Here is a 24,688-nt window from a genome sequence, read left to right on the forward strand (position 1 = left end):
CGAAATACTGTATACTATTTTCAAACAAATATTTCAGCATTCTGCTCCCTGAAATGAAGGACAATTAAAAGAAAACTTTAATTTGCAAAAAGTAAAAAATTTTTCTTTAATGCAAAAATTATTACTAGTATCATCATATATATATATATACACATATTTAATTTTTATGTAAGAAATATATAGGTTTCAAAGTGTTATTGCTACATAAAATTATTAAGTATAAATATAATAACTTGAATATCGTTGAAGGAATTATATCATTAAACTTGTCAATTTTTTGCAAATTGATAATTTATCATCAAATTAATTCCGTAATCGATATACGAAATTCCGAATGAAGTGATATGAGTAATTAACAAAAATCCTTGAAATTCGCGGTGATGTCGATGTTGATATTTACGGCCCTGATTTGGAAGAGCGATGGCGCCGCTGAACGAACTACTGGTTGCAGAAGCAGAGGCAGCAGCAGTAGCGGCAGCAGTAAGCAGTAGCAACAGCACGAGTCGTTGTGTGTCTCAGTCTCGCCGTGAAAATTCGTAAGTGGTCCGCGTGACAGTTGTCTGGAGGTTACGTTTACAAGCCGGACGATGATGTCAAAGAGTTGGTGTCGCGTGATTCGCGCGAGATCGAACCATTCATCGAATTGTCAGTGAATCATTACGTTCGTTGTTGGTTTTTTCTTTGTCGGTGCAAGCTTCTCTCTCTCTGTTGGCCAACAGGGATAATAGGCCGGGCCTATCAGTACAGTAGGAAAATGGCGGCTTGCCTTGCGCGATGTAGACGATGAGAGGCAACGAGGTTCTTGGCGTGAAGCGCTTGAACACATTACGAAAAAAAAGTAACCTTTCGTTTTATTGTCGATTGTTCGCAGTGTAAAGTGTGTGGAGTTGGTGTTCGATCATCGGCGCGGTGAACGAAAAACACAAGAGAGAGAGAGAGTGGGAGAGGTTAAGAAAAAAAAAGGAGGGACCTTGTTAGCGCGAATACCACGAGTTACGAGATGAGAGTGAGACGTGAGGAAGAACGAAGGAAAAATAACACGAGAGCCGAGTAACGAAGAACCACTGTGCATTCAGTTTGTGTACGCGTGTGTGCTCGTATGAGAGCGAGAAGCGATCAACGGTGACAAGTGTTCCGTCGACGGGGAACTTGGCCTTAGCCCCACGTCGACAAGAAGATGATATTCTGGGTATCAAGATACCGCCGTGGCTACGTCGACCGCGATCCTCGTGTCGCCGTTTGCTGTCGTCGCCATTGAGCTGCGGCTGCTTTCGCGAAAATTTGTTTTTTCGCGAGAGGATAGCGAGGCCGTGGACGACGAGAACAACGACGAGGACAACAACGACGACGACGACGACGACGACGACGACGACGACTACGACGACTACGACGACGACGACGACGACGACGACGACCGCCACCATCACTATCACTATCACTGTCACTATCGCTATCGCTATCGCTATCACTATCACCATCACCACCACCATCACCATCACCATCATCACCACCACAACCACCACCACATCCACTACCAACGATCACAAGGAAAACTCGAGGGAAGATGAGAGGCGCGTGCGACGGCGGCATAGCGAGCTTTCTCGCTCTGGCGCTCCTCTGTTTATTCCACACGTCATGCATTGTGGACGGTATGTAATGCTTCCATTGCCCGTCAGTTTAGTTTCTCTCTCATTCGTTCTGTCTTCCTATTTCTCGTTGCTTCTTTCTTTTACGGCGGTTACAAAAACTACTACAGCATATACATACTAATTACTTAGATCCAGATATATTAATTTTCGTATCATATAAATCTTTCCGCAAATTTAAATATGCAGAAAAATGATGCTGATGTTACAGATAATATTTTTAAAATTTGCTATTGTTTATAGCTTATACCATATACAATAAATAAATTTGTTGAAATAAGACATTTGTTTCTCGCGAACTGAAAGTTAATCATGAAATTAGATAATGAGATGGTGAAGCTGGCAAAATGTGGAGTAAAATCAGTTTGTCATTTGACAACTTTTTGATGAACAAACATTTAACGAAAAACTGTAGAACTTGATAAGAAAAGGCTTCACTTGAATATAAGGGCATGTTCCGATACTTTTTCTAGTCATTGTACATACGTAGTATATGTATTGTATGATCCTTTCTCGAGTCGATCTCTTCCTCCCTAATTTCATTTGTGCATCCGTTTCTACCTGTTTCTCATTCTTCTCTTCTTTCCGACTTCTACCCGACCGTTCTTCCTGCTCTTCCCCTCTTTTCTTTTTTTTTTTTTTTTTACTTTCCGGACTACGTAACGTTGCGTAAGCCGTAAGCAACGCGGCATCATGCGCGAATACAGAAGGGCCGAATTAATCTTGTTGTACCGAGGCTCGTCGAGTATGCGGAAGGGTATATGTTTCATCGGCACAAACTGTATGAATATAAACTCCCTGTTTCACGCACAATTTATGTGGTAACTCCTTTTTTGCCACTATAAAGTAGTGTTCTGTTATAAAATTATTACTAACCTATTTCATTCAGGCCTCAGGTATAATGTATTCTATATATGTTTACGTAAAAGCACAAAGAAAATCTGAATAATATTTACAGTCATTCTATGAATGATATTGCTTGTTATGTTAGATACACATTGTACCTTGATTTTTACATTCATTATTTGTAATTGTTACATCATTTTTATGTCTTTGAAAAATATTTTTTTCAATCTGAATCAGATAGTCGAACCGATAAATTAGTTACTTAAATGACAAATTAGAATACAAACAGAAATAATACTATGTTATGTGTAGTACGATTTAATTTAACTAAAGATCAGTATAGTTGAAAATATTGATAAAATGCAATGTAGACGTATTGAAACTGAACAAATTGTAACAATGTTTCTCGAAATGTTAAAATAATAATTTTATAAACATTTGTTATTGTTATAACTTAAACAATGTAAACTATCGAATTGTAGCATTCAATTTTGTGATGAAATGTATTAGAGGTTGTAAAAGTGAATTAGAATGAAATTTAAGTACAAAAGAATTATTATGTTATAATGTTAGCAATGATATGTAGATACTATTTCATCGTGGAAGATATAAAACACAATTGACAATGCAATACACTAAAAATATGATAGTGTATTATATGATAGTACAAAGTTAAAGAATTCTTGGTTTTAACCAAATTTGTGTAAATATAATACATATATCATATATAATCGTACTTTTTATGTAGATAATTCTTTAAAAGGGCAGTAAAAAAAGATCTAAATTATTATATGCCTACATATGTATAAGTTCTCACATATTCTCAGTAACATATTTCATCTTAAAGTCCTATATAAATAACGGCAGCTGAAACTAAACTTAATTCAAACTAAAAAATTAAGGAATCCACTGATAAATATACATGTATTAACTGAATGAAAAATTTATTGAAAAGACCAAAGGCCTCTACAAATTAATAAATTAATTCGTCTCTCATAGTTAAATTGTTAAATATTTGAATTACACGTACAAGAAAAAATATTCGCTATTTTTGTTATGTAGAAACCTTACCAAGATGGAAACTTGGTTTCAAAATCGCGGTACAGTAATTACTTTTATTACATGGTAGTTATTTTCATAACGAAGACGTCGATAAGCGGTATCTCGTGATTTTGAAATCCAATCGTCTTCGCGAGATACGTAATCATTCGGGTAAATTGTGCGTGCAATGTGTATGCAAATGATTGATTTTCCAATGTTGCTTGCTTCGTCGTGCTACCTCGACTTACCAGCTACGTATGCTATGAATTTATTATTATTATAAACACATCCTTATAGTCAGAGCACGGCCTTTTAGCGCCACGTTTCGTTGATAGTTAATTAAGATATTTTACGATCAATCTCATTTTGTTTTTGCCTCTTTCGGTGTCTTGTTGACCTTCCTTCGATACCATTTACACTCGTCTCGAAGAAATTGCTGCCTCTTACAACAGAAGAATATATATTTCAGGATACATCGTTCCGATATTTTCATCGGTAACTTTGCAAATAATTTGAATCGCATCGGTGTAATATTTGAAGTTAAGAGACTCTGCAATTTTTATTTGATAATTTTCATTGTATATAATTGTATCAATTCACTGTGTCAATTTGATAAATAGTAATTTTTATTTTGCAATGTGACACTTTAAAATTGTGACATTTGAACTTTGAAATTGGGAGGTTTTGCAAGCTGATATGTTTTCCGACTTTTTCAAATAAAACTAATGCATGTACTTGTTAAATTCAGAACTTTTATTTACGTACACTGACGGTGAAATATCTAGCATCTATGCGAATACATGTCTATGTGGTGGTTCTGTTGTGTCTCTATATTTCTGATACAATCTGTGTGTATTGAATATGTATACTAAAATTTTATGTAGATACTCAACTTTACTTATTTTACTATATGTACATAGTATAATTATACATGTATGATTTTTGTTTTTTTTTGTGGTTTTCATTACGTTTTTATGGAATAGAACAAGATTGTATTATAAAGTGTTATAAAATCTATATTTAACCTAACAGAATTATATATTGATATTGTATTTTACTGAATTTACTGCATATAATAGAATATTACGGAGTATTACAGCGTAACGTGTTTTATTTTTATTTCATTTTTGATTAAAATTAAAGCGTTGTACAATTTTTGATAGAATCTACAGGTTGTACCATGTAACGTCATACCGCCATGATTTTCAGGTACTTCCGATAATTTGACGAAGATACATATGTTACGAATAAAAGTTAATCAGCTTTCAATCGGCTAGAAATTTTGGATAAAATCGGCTAAGAAATTTCAAAAAAATTGCTTTTGTGAGAAGAAGTTAAGGTCATCTTGACATTGATACTACATATAAAATGACACCATGTTTTTTTACTTTGTACCGTTGTAGCCGATGTTAAGACGAGTTCAACGACCTACTTTACTATGACTGTGAAATGATCCTGAACCTTGAAATGACGATTTAATTATGGGAAATATTATCGTTAAAAATTATTTTATTTCGATTAGCACATTTCGAAATGGCCAGCCTCAATAGGATAAATATTATTAATATCAATAATATTGAATTAATAATATTAATCATACGCACATTATAAAAGCAACATAAACAGCGTGTAGAAATAAACATATATACCTTGTATAGTGTTGCAGTATCTTTGTAAAAAAAGGTTCGTCAGCCTTCGAAAGATGGCGTGATGTTGATTTTTATGTCACTCCATTGGTTGTAATTTGTAATATTGTAATGTTATGTAATATTGAAAATTTTATAAATTGTGTTTAGTTTTTCTCATCATTGTATGTGTTACTAACGTTTCCTTTATCTTTGTTATATGTCTTATGTTTTATACAGACATTTGTATGTAGAAATTAGTAACCGCGATGAGACAAAGTATCTTTGAAGTGCGAGTTGACGCGACGGTTAAATCGTGGCTAGGTGCTGCGCGATCATACAGTCAACGTAACGGAAAAAGGTGGCAGTCTTCGATACTTTATACTTTAGCATATCGTGATTAGATTATTTTCAAAGTTTCTTTGTTTATTTTCTTTTTCTTGCGGTATCCCGATCCTTACTGTACGTGTACATACATACATATATAATTTTTTATTATTCTTTTAGTCATAGTCGTGTTTCCTATTTTTTTTTATAAATTATCAGCAATGCTTTTAATTATGCATATATAATATTCTATGTAATAGAAATAATATTAAGCCTTTGATATCTCATAAATAGTGAATTTGTAATACTAATTTTTATAATAATTACTATATATATAGTTCACTATTTATGAGATATCAAAGACTTAATATTATTTCTAACTAAACTACATTCTAAAATGCGAGGATGAATTGCATACCAATTGATTCTACAAAGTGGAAATTTTTTGTGTATCTCAGTTTTTAACACTCTTGAAAACGTTAGATAGTATATTTACAGTATATTTACAGTAGTATATTTGCATGACAGAGAAAAATAATAACTGTAACTTCATAGGGGAAATTCTGAAAAATTTAATTTATTTATATCCAAAAATGACCTCTTATACGTGAAATTCTCAGTCCCTTGCCATGTCACAACTACAAAATTTACCCTATAACCCATGCTCAGTGAATGAAATTGAAGTTATTTACTAATTTTTACTTTTTATGTATATTTTATAATAGTCATATTTATCATTTATATTTATTTTACTTCAATCGACTTCATTCTATTGAGAAAAAAGCATCTAGCACAAGTCTCACTTGCTCATCTTAGTTCCTGGTCCACGAAATTATTTCTAAAATAGAAAACGATATCTAAGGTATTAACAAAGAAATCACATGAAGTAAGTTGGAATTAATAAAATGAGGTATTGTGCACCTCTTATGTTTTGTAGCAAGTGTTCATTTTTAAGTAACTAAAATTGCAAACTCGTTAATAATCATTTGTTAGAAATTCAAAATTTATTATTTTTACGAAGTTTTATTTAACGTAACGTAAATGTAACATAGGCATTCAACTTTTTTTTAAATATCAGAAGTGAATAGTATATAGAAATATCCAGGAGCTTGATAAAAGTGTTTGTCTATTGTATTTATGTTGCATCGATGCTGATGTTGGCAACTAAGTGATTACCACCTAATGACAAAATCCGCTATCATTTAGTTGCCATCCCAATATTACAATTTAGCCTTGGGTATTATAAAGTAAAGCGTGCAATTTAATTATTTCAATTTACAATAAAGAACGCCAGATTGAGCACTAGTTTGTTTATGTAAGGAGTTTAGTTATTCAGCGGTTTTAAAAATTCAGTGATTATTGTTTTTAAGTTTAACTGACAATGTTTAAGATTGATAGCTAGTTTGTTTACGATTAATACGTATTAATTGTTTTTAAATTTGATTATTATTGTTTTCACTTTTAAATTTAAATGACAATTATAAAAATCGATAGTTCGTTTATAATCTGATATAATCTAGTATAATCTTGATTAAAAATTACTATTGATGTGTGATTATGGCTGATCAAATTCTATAAATAATCCTTGAGAAAACTAATTATTTAACTAATTTGTGATGAAAAGCGTGAGAAAATATTTGTTCTTTCAAATAGAAAATTTTAAACACAGTTGATTACATAATGCTTTTATTGAAATCTTAATCTTTTGTAGATAGCTTTTAAAAAAATACCGATAATATTACATACAGTTATTCATTTGCCTCGCTGCTTTTATAGCAATACCAGCATGTTCTCTGCTATATCTGAAGCTTGTTACAATTCATAAATTAAATGGAAAAGTTTGTGGACAAGGTCACTGCCAAAAGATTCTCACGTCTGTAGAATAGAACTCTATTTCAAAATGGATTGAATTATGACAAATATTTTATATCGCCCATTTTACATGTTTCGATTCTTCACTGTGTTTTACATTAAATTTTCCCATTTATTTCTTTTCTTAGAATACTCTCTTTTATTAAAAGTATATTAATACGATAAGAATATGACGAATAAAAATTTATTTTACTCTATGATATAGTTTTATAAGTATATAATTTACTGTAATGTCTTTTTAATCATTATTTAAAACTAAATTGTAAAATGTAAATTGTAAAATGTTCTTCTTCTTATTATTGTCTATTTCATTTTGCATAGGTTGCATTAATATTATATTTCTAATCTCTATTTACATTAGTTGCGTTCTTTAAAGTTTTTTTTATTTAATGTTAAATTATAAAGTGTTTTTACTGTTACTTTATGTTGTGTTACGTGATATAATGAAATTTGATTTACGAATAAAGTGTATTAAAAGTGTATTAAATATATTCATTCGAAAAATAATATAACGCTCTAAATATCTCTAAAGTTATGCAGTTTAAAGTAATTAAAAAATTTTCCTGATCAAACATCTGGAACGTGAAGCTATTGTGTATTCAGTGGTACTGGTACATAACTTTCACCAAAGATCCATCCGTTGTGAATAACTTTCATTCACTCGATTATCGACTTTCGTTCGTGCTAAACAAGTTCAAAAAACCATTCTATTGTATACTAGGAAAAAATTGAGATTTTATATAAACTTTCTTCGTGTAAAAATTAACTTGTTTAGAATCATAAAACATGAAAGATATTATATGGAATTCCTTATGCCAATACATGATCGATAGCATGAATGTGCGAATTTCTACTATATCAGTAAAAAAGGAAAGCAGAGCTAAATGTCCTCTTCCTTTGTTTTTAGATTATGGTTATACTTTAAACTCGACTCATAATTTCCAGAATTATTTGATTATTTTACGTTCGCCTATGAATTTGTATAATCCATTGAATCGCATATTTATGGTTTTGATATAAGAGGAACGGATATATACTGCTCATGAGTATTATATGTGGATACTTTGGTCGATTTGTATTAACAGTACATGTATATGAATGTTGCTAAATATATGAATTAATGGGAAACTAATGATTAAGAGATCTTAAGATACTTATTATTAGTAAATACTGAAAAGATAACAAGATTTTTAAGGAATCAACAAATTACGTTATATCATACTAAATTTAAATTTTCCATTTCAAACATTATTAATGCTATATTAAAATTAAATACACGATTCCTCAAATTATTAAGTGGTTAATTATTGCTAGAATTAATCATAACAGTCTCGCTACGGATTTGGAAGACTCTTCTCTTATCTTATGTACTAAGTATTAAACAAGGTGAGAATCATGAAAACTCTTTCTAAACAACGAAACTATTCAGAAATTTTTGATATTTACAGTTTGATAACTCGAATAAGAGATAAAATTGTTCTGGACCTTTCTATTCTTAATTTTGTAAATTATATCCTACCAAAAATAAACAAGTGTCTACATATGTTTGAGCAATAGTGTACAATAGCATATATGTACCTACATACATAAATAGGAAAAGTTCTTATATCAAATTTAATTTATCTTATAACTATTACTTATAATAAGAATTTGAAAGACGATTACATTTATAATACTTCAAAATATAAGAAATGCATTCTCAAATCCTATATTATAAAACTAAAACGTTTCATAACACGGTCAGAGACTAATTGCAATACAATAACCATTTCCCGATTTATATTAAAACATATTTCATATTTGTAGCTTTATTTGTAAGCCTTTTTGTATTTATAATACTTCGAAGTATAAGATGTATATTTTCAAATTCTATATTATAGAAATAAAACGTTTCACAATAGAAAATCTGTTGAATTTACGATCATTTCCTTATTTACGTATATATAAAATACTCGTCACTATATTCTTTCATCGATCAACAGAAAACGCCGTGATTTATCTTTATCGCTCTCTACTTATAATGTACACGTGGAATAAGTTTCAATGTATAAACATTCTTCATTATTTCCCACAATAATTGCGTAATCGTATAAAGGTAGATGAAGAAATATGTATGTATAAAAAGAAGGATGTACGAAAAGAGAAAAAAGATGATGAAAGACGTGAATCAGCTGATTGGTTATTATACGAACATCATTCCAATCAAGTAACACATTACTATGTAAAAAAGAGTCGTTTGTTTTGCATATATATATATTATTACTATCACACACACACACACACACACGCACGCGCGCGCGCGCACGCACACACACACACACACACACACACGCACGCACACACACACACACACACGCACGCACGCACACGCACGCACGCACACGCACGCGCGCCACACACACACACACACGCACACACACACACGCACACACACACACGCACGCACGCACGCACGCTCGCACGCACGCACGCACGCTCGCACGCACGCACGCTCGCACGCTCGCACACACACACGCTCGCACACACACACGCTCGCACACACACACGCTCGCACACACATACCCATACACATTCACGCGTGAATCCGGCCTATAGAATGCAAAATTCTCTCGAGAATACATTCTACGCAACCGTATTGTTGAATAGTAAATTAGGTCTAAATACAAATCGCGCGATCGCTACGCGACCAATCACGAATCTGCGTTATCGGATAAATTACATAGTGAACGGTCACGTTACAGGGTTATTGGTCACTTAACAATTCCTTTAGAGATGATTTCCGGGAAGTATTTAATTGATAGAAAATATCTTGAAGAAATTGCTCGATCGATGTCTTAGCTAGCTACCTGCCTTGTATTCGATGTTAATGATAACTTATGGCGAGATTACGACATATTCCTTTTCTGTGCTCTCTCTCATTGTTTCCCTGTTTGCCTATTTTTCTATGGTCTACTGTGAGCTTTCTGCATAATAAATGTCGCATTCAGTCATATTTAGACGTTTCGTTTTAGTTATTTTAAGTTTAAAGAAATATTTGATCGATTGATTGATTTAATGATTTGTTTGCGTATTATCAGATATGGTATAGTACTACAAGTTTTCAACTAAAGTGCAATTTTACTGCATCGCATCGTTACGATAAAAAAATTTTCATGGAAATAAAAATAAAGAATTTCGAGAAATGGAAATTTATCGCGATGTAACGTGTACAGTGTAAAACATTTTATAAAATACAATACAATACGTACTGCGAACAGAAGAAGAATTTTATTAATGTATAAGTTAGATATGTACATTGAAATAAATCTATATTTGGTCAGAGAGATCTTTGGCAGTTACTATATATATATATATATATATATATATATATATATATATATAGAAGTCTCGATTCGATTCAAATTTCAAATCTCGTAAAATGATATTTCAAATAGTATAGTCCTTCGAAAATTAGTAGACACATCACCTTTCGTAAATTTCGACAATTTTTCAATTTTATGTGTTACCTGAATCCTTTTTACAATATTAAAGTATATTAAAGTAATATTAAATTAATTAATTAATTAAATTAAAATTAATATTAAAGTGATATTATTAGTGAAATTTAGAAACTGACACTAATAAATTTTCTTGTTTAACAGTAAAAAGAATGATAATGAGCAAAATTAAATTTTACAAATTATCTGATGCTTCTATTCGATGTAAAATTCTACAATCTACAATCTATAACTTATTAATTTACTAATGTTATTAGTTGGTAGATTATTGTGCAAGAGAGCACTGGGTACATAATTAGTGCTAAAACTCAAAAAAACTACAACTGACGTACTTAATTATTTGCTTAACATAAGCAAACGTAGATTCCAAGTAAATATAAAAAAATATTTGTGATGTTGTTAAAGTTTTCAGTTTATGGAATCGATCAGTATGGTCTCTAAATATTTCAATTATCAACCAAGTAAAAGAAAAGAAATTTTTTATAAATCACGTACATTCAATGTTAAGATTTATAATAAATTTGGCATTGGTCACGAATAATCAGAATACCTGTTCGTGTGATTTCCTTATACGAGTCGAAATTTGAAGAAAATATTGCAAAAATTACTGAAAATTATATTTGAAGTAACTCGTAACGTTGGTACGCAAGATTCAAAACAGAATTTTTTGGATAGAAAATGAATCAGGAGAAAGAAAGGTCATTGACATCTATACACAATAGGTAATATTTTAAAAGATTGATAATGACATGAGAAATGGAGAAACAACAGGAGAAATAGCGTTCGAAATGAATGTAAGTCATTTTACTATTATTCGTCATTTGACTTAAATTGGAAAAGTAAGGGAAATGGACAAATGGGTTTTGTATGAGTTAATTAAGCGAGGCACAGACGCAGAAGCTTCGACTTTAGAGTTTAGACAAGTGTCAGAACTCGTCTTGCTACTTGAAACAAATAAGCAGAATTTGTTTATAATTTATTCGTTTTATCACTAGCAAGAAAAATTGTTGTTATTTATTAAAATATGAACATTTGTTACACTCTTCCTATTCTGTCGATCTCTCGTCTACGAGTTGTTTATTTTTCCAATCAATTTTTGAGCAATTTTTTAACGAAAACATTGTCTCGGATAATTTTTCTAAATAATTTTTAAACTCCAAAGGGAAGAATAAAGAAAAATTCTAAATATACATAGTATTTATTCATCCAAGACTTATATATTATGACCATTTCTTTCCATCTGGTCTTAATATATACGTATGCACTATAAGTACATAGTTGAATTTATTGGACTATATGTATAAATATGTACACTATATACTAGCTGTTTAAGGTATGTTTTCACGTGACAGTAAATCGTGACTTTTACGGTCATGATACTAAATGTTACGACTTTTGTCGTCATGAAAACTACATGTCGCATTGTTGTGACATTGGACTCGCTGTCGCAACATTACTGTTACGAAATCAAAGTAGGCTTTATTTTCTAGTGACATTTTAAGTTAATGTTACGTATGAAACTTGGTGAAAACCAGAGTGTTGTATTATCGCGACAATGCTCGTTCTTGTGCAGTAAAGCGAACGAAGAACTACGAAGCGAACGGAGAAGTAGTTAGATAGAGGTTAAGGAAACACGGGGGAAGAAAGACGTTTCGACGTTGTATCGTTCTTATACGGATACGAAAAGCGTCCACGTCCATGTCTATGAAATAAAATATGTAGATACACATTTTAAAAGTAGATTAACGAAAAGTGAAGAATGATGAAAACGCTACGAAAAAAGATTAGAAGCATACGAGCAACTTATAACACAGAGGTAGAATTAAAATTACAATTAAAAGTTCTAAGAAAAGTGATAGAAAAGTGGTAGAAAAGAATAGCCGCAAAGAAATATTACGCTGTACTAGTCCTGTGTTGTCCTACAGTGTTACGATCACAACAAAAGCCGTGACTTGGGATTTCCTATGTGCGTTCGCCGTGCCGTACGCGTTTGTACCAGAAACAGTATTTCGTTTTAATAATTTTAAGCATGAAAATAATAAAAAAAAATTAATAAACCAAGCTTACTGAAATCAAATGATAAAATGTTCACTATCTTTTGTCTTACATGATTATAAAGATGGAATACAGAAATTTCATTATCGTACGGAAATGATTGATACTAAGTTCTCGCAAGATGCACTTTCATATTACGGTCGATGCCAGACAAGTGACGCGACATCGCAGTTGCGACTGTTGTGCAACTGTGCGATTGTCGCAGATGGGCGATGCGTTGCCGCTGCGATTTGGCACCAAGCACAATACGTTGTGAACGTAGCTACTTATTTAAGAATGTGCGGTAGTGGTGTACCCGATGATTGTTGATGTACTGGTGATTCTTGACGCCGAAATAAAACGAGGATTAAAAATTAAAATTATTGTGTTTTCGGCTTTATTTTTAAATTATTGACAACTAAAAATATCCCTGCACGTGAGCAATACTCCTTACACGAACGAAAGGAGGTCAGTCTAAGCAAGGAGCGATCCTCACTTCGAGCGGCATATGAGCGCTAGCTCGAACAAGTTGTACAGAAGAAGATCATGGTATTCAGAGACGTAAACAACCTGTGCTTTAGCCTGTTCAGTCCCTAGATTTAAATCCCCTCGATTTTTACTACTGGGGACACATAAATATGCAATACGGCAAAATTTTAAGTGAAGAAGACTTTGTGTTTGCAAAAGAACGGAGGACATATCGAACGACTATTGTAATTTGTTGTATTTTTTGTGGACATGCACGGCCGGAGCTATCGCGGTGCGCGTGTGATTTTGCTGTAGACACTCGCGGAGGCAAGGGATTAGAGGAAACATTAATTCTCTCTACTTGGACAGTTTTCAATATGCTCTTATCGATTTCCACGAGTAAGCAGGTTTAATGTTCAATCTACCGTTTCTTTTGCAAAATGTCGCGCGGAGTTGTTTATGTCTCTGAATACCATGATCTTTTTTTCTACAACTTGTACGAGGTAAGCTGCCGCTCATGTGTCGTTCGGAGGATCGCTCCTCGTTTAGGCTGACCTCCTTTCGTTCGTATAAGGACGTTTGCTCGTGTGTAGGGATGTTCTTAATTGTCAATAACTGAAAAACAAAGTCGAAAACGCAATTTTTTTATTCTTGATTGTCGTTTCATTTCGGTGTTAATCAATTGCGTAAAATCAGTAGCCGAACATCCTTACGTAATCGTACACCCCACGAAACGCGTAGCGGTATTCTTATGTTTACGTTGTCTTTGTCTTTTATATATTAAATTTGACAAATTAATGGTAAAATATCTACTAAAGTAATAGCCTGTCGTTAAATACGTTCATACATTTTTGTAGAGAATTTCCAGCTGGGTCGATCAATGTTATAAAAAATATACAGTGTCATTTAAAAAACTCAGTCCCCTTGATATCTCAGAAAATATAATTATATAGAAAAATAAAATTGCATTCCTCCCTTGATGAGTTCCTTGAAATGCAACACAATTTATTTAAGACGTTTTTCGATAAAACAAACCAATCAATAGGTAACAAGTTATTTTAGATTTTATGATAGTACTACATACTACGACAGTAGTACATACTATATACATACTTCTTATTTTGTGATTGACTCATCCTATATTTAATAAGTTCAAAATGGATTTGTATAGTTAATAATGATTGCAGTAGAAAGACATAATAAGTTCATTATTATCGATCTTTTGATTTTAACGGAATCAAGAACAAATATTTTTTTAATTGTAAAATTGCTAAAAATAAAAAGAATCGGCTCCAGCCGAAGCTATAATTATTACTATCGTATTTTCCTGTTAAACACTGAATTATTTTCTATAACTAATAAGAATTGCCACTGTATTTTGTACATTAATTTTAATGATATATTTGCAAGAAATTCCTCAGAAAATAAGCTTAGGTATAACACCCTAAAGTGGAATAAATACATGCTCTATTTTGATAGCGTCTCATATGCACGAAGAGTTGGTGTTAGATGCTACGCAAAATTATGCAGGACGGCGTTAAACGTTCGTGTTTAATATCGCCACGTACGGACGGAACTCTCGTTTCGTTGGTGGTTTGTTACCAGTTTGCCGTTCAACTCGATTATATGTAGTTGCTCTTGTTGTGGCGAGTTTGCGTAGTATAATCGGTCTTCCTCTTCACGAAAGCCCGTTCGTGAGGAAAGTTCACCGTAACGTTTGTCTTAGTTTCATCTGTACTCTACTCAAGTCTGCTCTACGTAGTACGTTGAACAATGCCGTGTGTGTAAAACAATGTCATCTTAATCTTGGAATCAATATCGTTCGTTTGGCTGATAATCTAACTCTAAAAACGATTGAAACCTACAGAAGATCATGATAAGGCATATTATTTTTACATTTTTTTCAAAAGAGTAATTGTATAATTTATTTTACATGAAGATTATGGAAGAAAAATACGATAACTACATTTTTGCTGATTTTTTGGTTCCAATGTCATTTTAGGATTAAACAGAAGGATTTTAATACGACAATTGGAAACGGAAACATTCTGTTAAGTCTAAAGAGGAAGTCTAAAGTAAATCTTTCAAAAATAGTTGATTAGTTGATGAAATTTTGTGGAAACCAAGTATATGTACATTTAGTATAATTATTAAGACAAGCAATATTTTAATATACTCAGTATTTTAATAGTACGAGTATGAAAATTTGTTTATAATTTTGAAAAGTACGAAGGAACATATATTTGCAACCAAAACCAAATATATAAAAAGACAATTTTGGTAATGCGGGATTGTTTGACAACGTTTTGAATTTTAATACTGCTTCCGTATAAAAAAATAGGAAATGTCATTTATTATATGCTTTCATGTAAACTCCATATATCATTCTTACAGCTTTCAAAACTCAATATATGTACTGAATTAATTTCTTTTTGATTTCACGGTTAAATATGTATTTTTCCATTTTTATGATTATTTTAAAATTATCGATTGTTATAATGTATAATGTTAGATATACATTTGATTGTTTACAGCACTTAATAAATCTGTGATTTATTTTTCGAAAGCTGAAATATCGATAAATTTCGTTCTAAAATAAATTACCTTATAAATTTCTTATTGAAAAAATCTACATAGCCGTCGATTGCTGGAGTCTTTGTCATCGTATCATTTTCATATACATGCATACGACATATTTTTAATGTCTTATTTATTCCTAAATTTAATACTTATAATATTCCTATGAATCGATTACGTAAGGATTTGAGAAGAATACAAATATTTTTGAATATCAAAACTCGTGCATAATAATTTTGCAAATTCGATATATTTAAAAGGTTCATATAAAAGAAAAAGAGATTGGTAGCAGCGTAATTGGCACTCCGAGTGCTACGGATCGTTAATTATAAGCTAACTAAATCAATGTTCATTTTAATGTGTATTATTGCTCCGTTACGAGTTAGGAGCCGGGGCTTCGGCAGCGCGAGACGCCGGCGAGAGTATTTTGGGGCTTAGGGAATACGGTTGCGGTGTGTTAGCATTAACACTAGCAGGTATGTATATAGACGAACGTGGCGCGAGGTCAGCGAGTCAGCCGCAAGAGGTTGAAAGTTGGAATTGCGTGAACGAACGCGATGCGAAATTGGCGAATCATTGAGACAGGCGGCGTAAGCAAACTATTTAACTCGATGCGGAATCGGGCAGCCACTGGATTAGAAAGATTCTCTTTTGGATCGAGAATCGCAGGGAATGTTAGTAAAAGCTTCGTAACTATTATAGATTAATAAGAATTGGCTCGAGCAGTAATGTCGTATCTCGTAGATAAGTTCAATTATGTTATAGTTGTAGAAAACTGTAGAGAACACAACTATATTTATTGCAAGTAAAACATTGTTACAAGTATGTATGTGTCGCGGATAAACGAGCATAATGTGTATTACCTTAAAGTTTAGTCGCACGGTTTTGACGCATTGGCAATGTCTTAAGATTTAAAATTAAGAGCAGTTTCAAAGTGATATCAAACTAAATTTAAACTGATCCGTAAATTCTGACGGGGAAATCCGACGATTGATTGGAAGGGAATTTTAGCCCGATCTCATTATACGACTATATTGACTGTTAGAAACGTGATGCGAAGTAACATGATGATACTTTTCATGACGTTCTCTCTGTTCTGTCCGAGGAGTGTGATTTATTCAGCTCCTTATATACCATGAAAAATCTTAAAATTTTCGTGGTAGGAGTTGGAGAATTTATCGTATACATATAGAAACCACAACGCGTCAAGAATTCTGGGAACGGCACCCCCGCATGTATCGTACACGCCTTGCGTTTTATCTATAAAGTACAACCGCTGCCGTTGTTTCTTCATTGTTTAGATTTAGGTAAATGTTTAAGTGAAAGGGGTTTCTGTTTCCTGAGTGCGCTGCAAGGGATTTGGAAAGTGCAGCAGGAGACAAGATATTCTCCATCTATAACAGCTGGTTCATCAATATACATCAACTCTATATGGTTGCCTGATAACATCAGAGGATAAGAGTAGATCAAAGATATTCATTACAAATATATCTTATACATCCTACAATAATTTAAAAGTACATTTATTATTTTGTTCCAAATAAATAATGATTTATCTCGAAAAGTTTCAGAAACCATTCCGAAAGAGTGAATTTTTGATCTGGCCCTCTTTTTGGAATTTTTTGAACATGTAAATTGAAAGTTGTCCTGGATTGTTCTACTTGCCCTAAACATTGTTCCAAAGTATCATTTCGCTATTACATCTAATTTAAGAAATAATATGAAAAGCTGTATTTATAATAGAATGGACATTTCTCTACATTGTAACAAAAATAATACAACAAAGGGAACACGTAGACCTGACAACAACCCGGAACAAAAATTTGAGCTAGCATATGTACAAGGCTGACTGCTTTACTCTGGCATCGACGCTGCCTCCAGACGACATATTATCAATTTTCTCGAAAATGAAAGTAGTCGAATCGAGAATGAAGTATTGTATTCTTGTTCTTTCGGACGGTACACGTGTTTGTTAGAGAGATTAATTCGTAAAAGAAACTGCGAAAAAAGCTTCCGATTTTTCTAACACTGATCTACGGTAACTAGTGAAAATGAAACTTGGATCGGAGAAACAAAGATATTTTTCAGATTAGTTACTATGCAAATCATGTATAAAAGAAGATTAACATTTTGAGCAACGTCTTCCTACACATATAACTGCTGTGACGTTGTGACGTCCTCTTTAGTTTTCGAGGTATCCATAAAAATATTTGTGATACCTTTTACCTTGGCGCTAGGTTCATGTGTGGATATGATTATATTATACATGTGCTTGTGACGCGATGTGTTTATACGTCTCTCGTTTCAATTTGTAAAGACAGGGAGAGAGGAAAAAAATACAATTTATTTTTGTAGTAGCTCATCTATTCGGGAGTATATATATTGTACAACTATATATACCAGTAAATGACAAATTTTCTTTCTTTGATATTTGGGTTAGATAATTGAGTTTCTTCATAAAAGAAACTCTGACAACTGTGATCTTTTTTGAATAAATATTCATTTATATTCATAATTCTGGATAACAAGATATCTATAATAAAATATTCCATAGCTCTTACCGTTTAATCAGTTTGATGTAATGAAGCCAAATCTCATTTTTAATTGTAATGTATGTCAGGCATATATAAAATAAATGTAATTACTGCCGTAAATAGGTGCAAAGAATAAAGAGCAGTTAAATAAAATTTTGATCCCCAGTATTTCCCTGACTTCACCCGCACCACGTATTTTACCATATTTTTCCCACATCTTCAAAGAAACGAGTTGGGACTCTCTTTTCTCTCTCTCTCTCTCACTCTCTCTCGCTCTCTCTCTCTCTCTCTCTCGCTCTTTCTAAAATACCTTTCGTGGTCCTTCGATGAGAGGATTAAAAATTCTTCGCTAGACCATACTATACTAAAACAGATCCGCACGAGGTTTGAATTTACAGAGGTGGTTCCATACGAAACGCTCTGGCCATAGGAAGGGTCCATAGTCCATAACGGATCTCGTGGGCGCGCAAAAAACGCTGTATGGGGCTCGGCATGTTGTGAATCCCATACAGGTGGTATATATTTTCTGGAGTTTCGTGGGACTCTACGATCTGTGTCCGCTGCGGCGAAAGAGGTGGTCTCGGCCCGCGAGACCATTCGCTGTGGGCGTGCACTAATGACTTGAATTAAACTTGTTTCGTCAGGTCGTACCACCTCTCCGAAATCATGTGTTCTGTTGATCCACGGAAAGATATTGTACGCGTGATTATACATTTCCGCGAATCGACTGAATTTCTCGATTGCCTCGTTTTGACGAGGGTATGACGGATATGATACGAAATGAGGAATTTCGTTCATTTTTATCTCTGTTAATGTATTAGAAATTATTATATGATTCAGTTGATAAAAATTGAAATTCTTCATAAACGAATACTAAATTATATAATAAAAACTTTAAATTACCGAACGAATATTACTATAATGTTAATATTTGTTTGCCACATAATATATTCTGCTATAATATCGCTAGTAATAATAACCTTGTAGTTAATACAACATTAAATTCCAATTAAAAAATTCCAATTAATTACGATTTTTAATCGTAAGATCTTTTTTTCATTTTGTGCGATTTATAGAAAAAGTAATTCTTTGGCATAGTAAAAACATTGAATAATTAATTACAATTGCATATTTACTTACTTATTAAGCAAAGTTTTTCCAAATTTCCTGAATTTGTTTGAATTCTATTAAGATCATACACATTGTATTAACATTCATACTCGCGTGTACATATTACATACTCTGTGTTTCACGCAATTGTATCTACTCTGATAATTAATCTTAAATTTTAGTATATTGTATCTTGTATAGGAAAATATCAGAAAAAGTTTCAAATATCGAAAAAATAACGTACTATCAACTGCCATTTTGATAGTATCTAATCAAAGAGAAATCAAATATTTTGCGATTGGACTATCGTATGTCATGTATTAAATGCTAATCATAAAGTATACATAAAATTTTGGGAAAGGAAACCTTGAAATCCCAGTGATGGTGAACTTGTCTTGATATTTGTTACTACAATATGTATGTACATATTTCGACATACAGCTAGACAGGTTCGAGTGAAAAAAGAAGGTACATGGTACGATCGAAATGACGTGCGTCATCAGTCATCAAGCACGTGATAAATTACCGAGGAGATAATGCTTCCATCGTTTTTCTTAGTAAATCGAGTTGCACTCGAAGCGACGTTTTTTTAGCTTGCCCAACTTATTACGAGGAATTTAAATTCGAGTTCATTTAAATTTAAATAGTTGCGTAAATACCTTTGAATCTTGTGTTTTCTGCCAGAGAATATTGTAAAATATATTTGAATATATTTGAGTATCGTACATGCAAAAAAAATTGTTACGCTTTTAATATCTATTTAAAAAATTGCAAGCATTGAAATATGTCGCAATATGCGGGAGATTTAAAAGAATAAATTTGTGTAACGCACTGTCCGAAAATAACGCAGTTACGCGTTAATGTCGGAATAACAAAGTTTGATATCTTTGTTATAAATTTTCTTGACATTGAATATGTATGATTCATAGTAGAAGGAAGAGTATGAATCATACCTATGTGTGATTCTTCTCATTTAATATAGTGGATGATAATTCACCATCACGATAAAATAAAATTTAAAGGGTGATAATAGCGCACCAAATTCAAACTTCAAACAAATGACATTTCATATGCATCGAATGCGTGATATTCGATGACATTCAACTGGTTTACCATTGTCAATAAAATTTCTTTCTTTTTTTCGTTTTTCAGGACTGTTGAAGTGTTATTGCGATATTTGTACGGACACCAATCACACGTGCGAAACCGATGGTTATTGCTTCGCTAGCACCAGCTTGGAGAATGATATGACCACATATGCCCGGAGGTAACGTATTTGCATGTCTATTTAGCCACGACAGTAATTTCTCACTGACCAAAAAAAAAAAAAAAAAAACAAATTCTCTTTAATCGTCGATATGTCGTTTTCAGTCGACAAAGGTTAATCTGTCGAACGGTCCATTTGTTTCTATTGAGTTTACGAAAACGATGATTTCGTTCGAAAATCGTGTTGATTTTTTAATTCTTCGATATTTCGACAGTCATGAATAAATTATTTACATGTTTCTATTAAAATTGAGTATATGTTACATTTATATCGAATTGGAACATGTAGATGACAATTCAAACGACTTACGTACGTATAGATATTACGTTTACGAAATGTAATGGGTTGTAATATACATATATAAAAGTTATCTACTATACACAACGATACAAATTACAAATTACATTACGATCCAACATTTGTGAGGAATATTTGAGATAATTTTTCTGAATATGTATATTATGTGTTATACAAAATATTTTTTTATAATATACGACATAATACGACTATCATGATGATACAATTGGTAAAATTTTAAGCAAATCCAAAAATGTACATACAAGTCACGAAAGATCTACTTATTGTATGTTTGCAATAAATGTCTTATAACCTTTATATACAGAGTGGTTCACAAATTGGTTACCAAGACGTTTGAGCTCATAGTTTGACAAATAAAATGTTTCGAGTAGAAGTTGTGTCTTTTTGTATCTTATTTTTCTATGTTTATTTTGTATCTTTTCAGTAGTACCATATATATTCTTTTTGTCATAGTCTTCTATCTATAGTCTTCATTAGTTTTGGAATACCAATGTTACTTATGTATCTACGATGAAGTAGTAAGTGGCAAGTCAAAAACGAATCAAATTAACATTAACGAATGAAATGAATTCGTTTTCTAAGGTAGTATAAAGATATGACAAGAGAAATATATGGCCCTATTCAGAAAAGTACTAAGTACAGAATGATTTTTGTTTTTTATGAAGAAAATAATATTTTTGAAATTTTGTTTACATTAGTAAGTTCCTCATTTGACGCCAATGAACATTTACTCGAAACACTGTGTTATTTAATTTACCAAGTTCATTAAATATTCGTTAAATATTCTAGATTACGGGGAGTATCTCGTGTAATATCACAATATTACATGAATTGTTTTGAATTGTCATTTATATGTTTAATAATTGAACGTAGTACCACTACCGTTAAATTTCTACATTGAAACGGATTGTGCGATAAATTTCGTAACAATGGCAAATCATGACATTAGGGGATGAACGATATCGATGTTCATATCAGGGACCAGTAATTAATTTTACTACATTTATGGACGTAAAACAACATTTGCTTCGCGTAATCGCGTTATCTGAAATAAATAGAAGCAATATCTGTCCGCGATAATCGCGGCAAACAATGTGCTTTCCCAACTCGAGTATCCGGCAAAAGTGATTTTTTAACTTAATTCCAGCGTTAATTGGACGTTATTGAGGAATAAATTATGGACAGAGTAATAAAACGAGCGATCAACCAGCGCGGTGTACCGGTGAAGCTCGTCGGTAATGCGTTCCTTTCGTGAAACGCACCGCGTAAAATAAAACAAATTAAATATATAAATACGTCGGATAAAGATTATCATTATCCTTCTTACATATGTAGATGTTTCATTGCCAGTTTTAAACCACGCCCGTTTTATCAAATTCGATATAACGAACTCGCCGTGAAACATTTCCGGATTTGCTATCAGAGCTAATAATTGTTTGATTTTTAAAGTAGCTAAAAAGATTTCAGTTTTATGGTAATAGAGTAATAATTTACAAAATGGAATCTTTTAAAGTTATATTTGAGTATATTTTGGCGTAGACTAAATTTTTTTTTAATACAATAATACAATAATACAATTGTCTTTAAGTACAGTTACTTCACTTACGAAAATTTGATATTTCTACTTATAGTCATTAATCCTTTTAATTTCTGACTATTTATATACGTGAAACATAAATCAAACGACTTTATGGTGTATGACTAACTTAAACGATTGACAAATTGAAATTAATGTAACGAGCTTGATTTTTTCTTTGAATTTGAAATACCTAGTCGTAGGTAGGTACAATAAATACTAGATTAATTAACGAAAAATTTGAGTATTGAAAGTGATTCGAGCAGATACGAGAAAGTAAAAACTTCGATGTTAAAAAATCCCAATATACAAACTTAAAATCTTTGATGCTAAAAGAATTCCATTGAAAAAACCAAATACTCAAAAGTTGCAATATTCGATCGAAAATTTTAATATTAAAGAACATTATTACTCGAAACATTAAATATTCAAGAATTTGAAGAGTCAAACTCCAACTTGTTTCTTCCGACGTATTAAATCAAAAGTAGTCGAATCCAGAATATTTTTTTAAGGGCGTTCAAATATGTAATAAGTCAACAATTATTCGAATAACAAACTATTAGAGGGTATTTGAAAAAAACAGATTCCATTGATTATAATTAATTGCCCGTTTCAATACTTTCAATTCAATGATTTTCCAAAACAACTGAAAATTCCATTATACAGACTCGATTCCTCAACACACGAAGCTGTCGAAATAATACGGGGTCCGACCGAATAACATGTAAAAGCGGGCACGACGTGATTTCTTACGTAAAAATAAGAAAAGAATATAGAATACAATTTTTTCACTTTCGACTTAGATTTCGAGAAAGTCGAGTTTGAAAATTTATCGAGTATATTTGAACATGACTAATTCTGCAATGGACAAGACTAAATAATCGCCAGGAGATCATTCTATGTGTGAAAATAAGTCGAAAATATAGGATAAGATTTTTTCACAAGACACTGCGTTTCGGAGAAAAAAGAATTTGAAAATTTATCATACGCGTGTACTAGGCTGATTCTTAACTAGACACGTCCAAATTCTATTCTCTTGAAAATGAAGTCTTAAAAGAAACAATTTTATTCTACATTTTTGACTTATTTACACATGTAGAACGACCTCCTGTCGATTATGTATTTAGTCCCGTTCAGTTCGAAATTAACCATGTTCAAGTATACTTAATAAATTTTCAAATTCGACTTTGTCGAAAACTAAACCGAGAATGAAAAAATGTTGTTCCATATTTTGTCTTATTTTTACACAAGGAATTACACGCCCGTTTTTACATGTTATTCGATCGAATCCTGTATATATTCTGGCTCATTCTGAGTACTCGGACAGGTCTGATTTCCCAAGTTAGTTCGATCATGTTCATCGGGAAAGCAAATTCAACGATCCCGTTCTCTTACGTCACGATTACGATCGATTCCCTCGTTGTAGTTTCCAGGAACGTTTAACCGCTTTTTTCAGTTAGCCCTGCCAAGGCATGGTTAGCGTCTATTTTGGCAGTTTCAACGCGACGGAAACGAATTATTGTTGTCGGCCGGTGGTCGCGTTGGTAACGCGTCAACGTAGCCGTTCTCGCAATTTTTGATTCTCGTCGCTATGAAAATACGAATCAAACGGAAGTGGAAAGGTCTCGTGAAAACACCTAATAGTACCTATCATCTGCAATCTATGTTCTACACCTCACTTTTTTTTCAGTTGATATTTTTGTTCTCGATTAACGCGTGGGGGTAGCCATGAATTTAGCCCTAGGGAAATTCTAGCAGACTGAACAATAGGCATTTATTATTTATAATTTATATTATGTAATCCTCTATAACCGGATAAAATTATGGTTAACTATTATTTCTAACTCTTTTGACAAGAATAGCAATAATATAATATGTATGTACTATTGTTAAAGATATCATATCATATCATCATATATATACAATATATATGTATATAGTACTGATATC

At 32.3% G+C, this 24,688-nt stretch overlaps 1 protein-coding gene across 7 annotated transcripts in view; it reads left to right on the forward strand.

The window, feature by feature from the left end:
* Nucleotides 1-445: 445 nt before the first annotated feature.
* Nucleotides 446-24,688, forward strand: part of babo (TGF-beta receptor type-1 babo) — a 68,128-nt gene continuing 43,885 nt past the window's right edge. For 5 of the 7 annotated variants that reach the window (XM_069130895.1, XM_069130916.1, XM_069130865.1 and 2 more), the window contains exons 1-2: nt 446-1,649; nt 20,730-20,844. In XM_069130895.1, coding sequence (XP_068986996.1) covers nt 1,565-1,649; nt 20,730-20,844 — 200 coding nt within the window. In that variant the 5' untranslated portion in view covers nt 446-1,564. The remainder of the gene's footprint in view (nt 1,650-20,729; nt 20,845-24,688) is intronic. The other 2 variants (XM_069130876.1, XM_069130924.1) reach the window with 2 other exon arrangements.

This window comes from Bombus flavifrons, chromosome 2 (genome assembly GCF_040668555.2).
Source record: "Bombus flavifrons isolate JBK064 chromosome 2, iyBomFlav1_principal, whole genome shotgun sequence".
Classification (NCBI taxonomy): Eukaryota; Metazoa; Arthropoda; class Insecta; order Hymenoptera; family Apidae; genus Bombus; species Bombus flavifrons.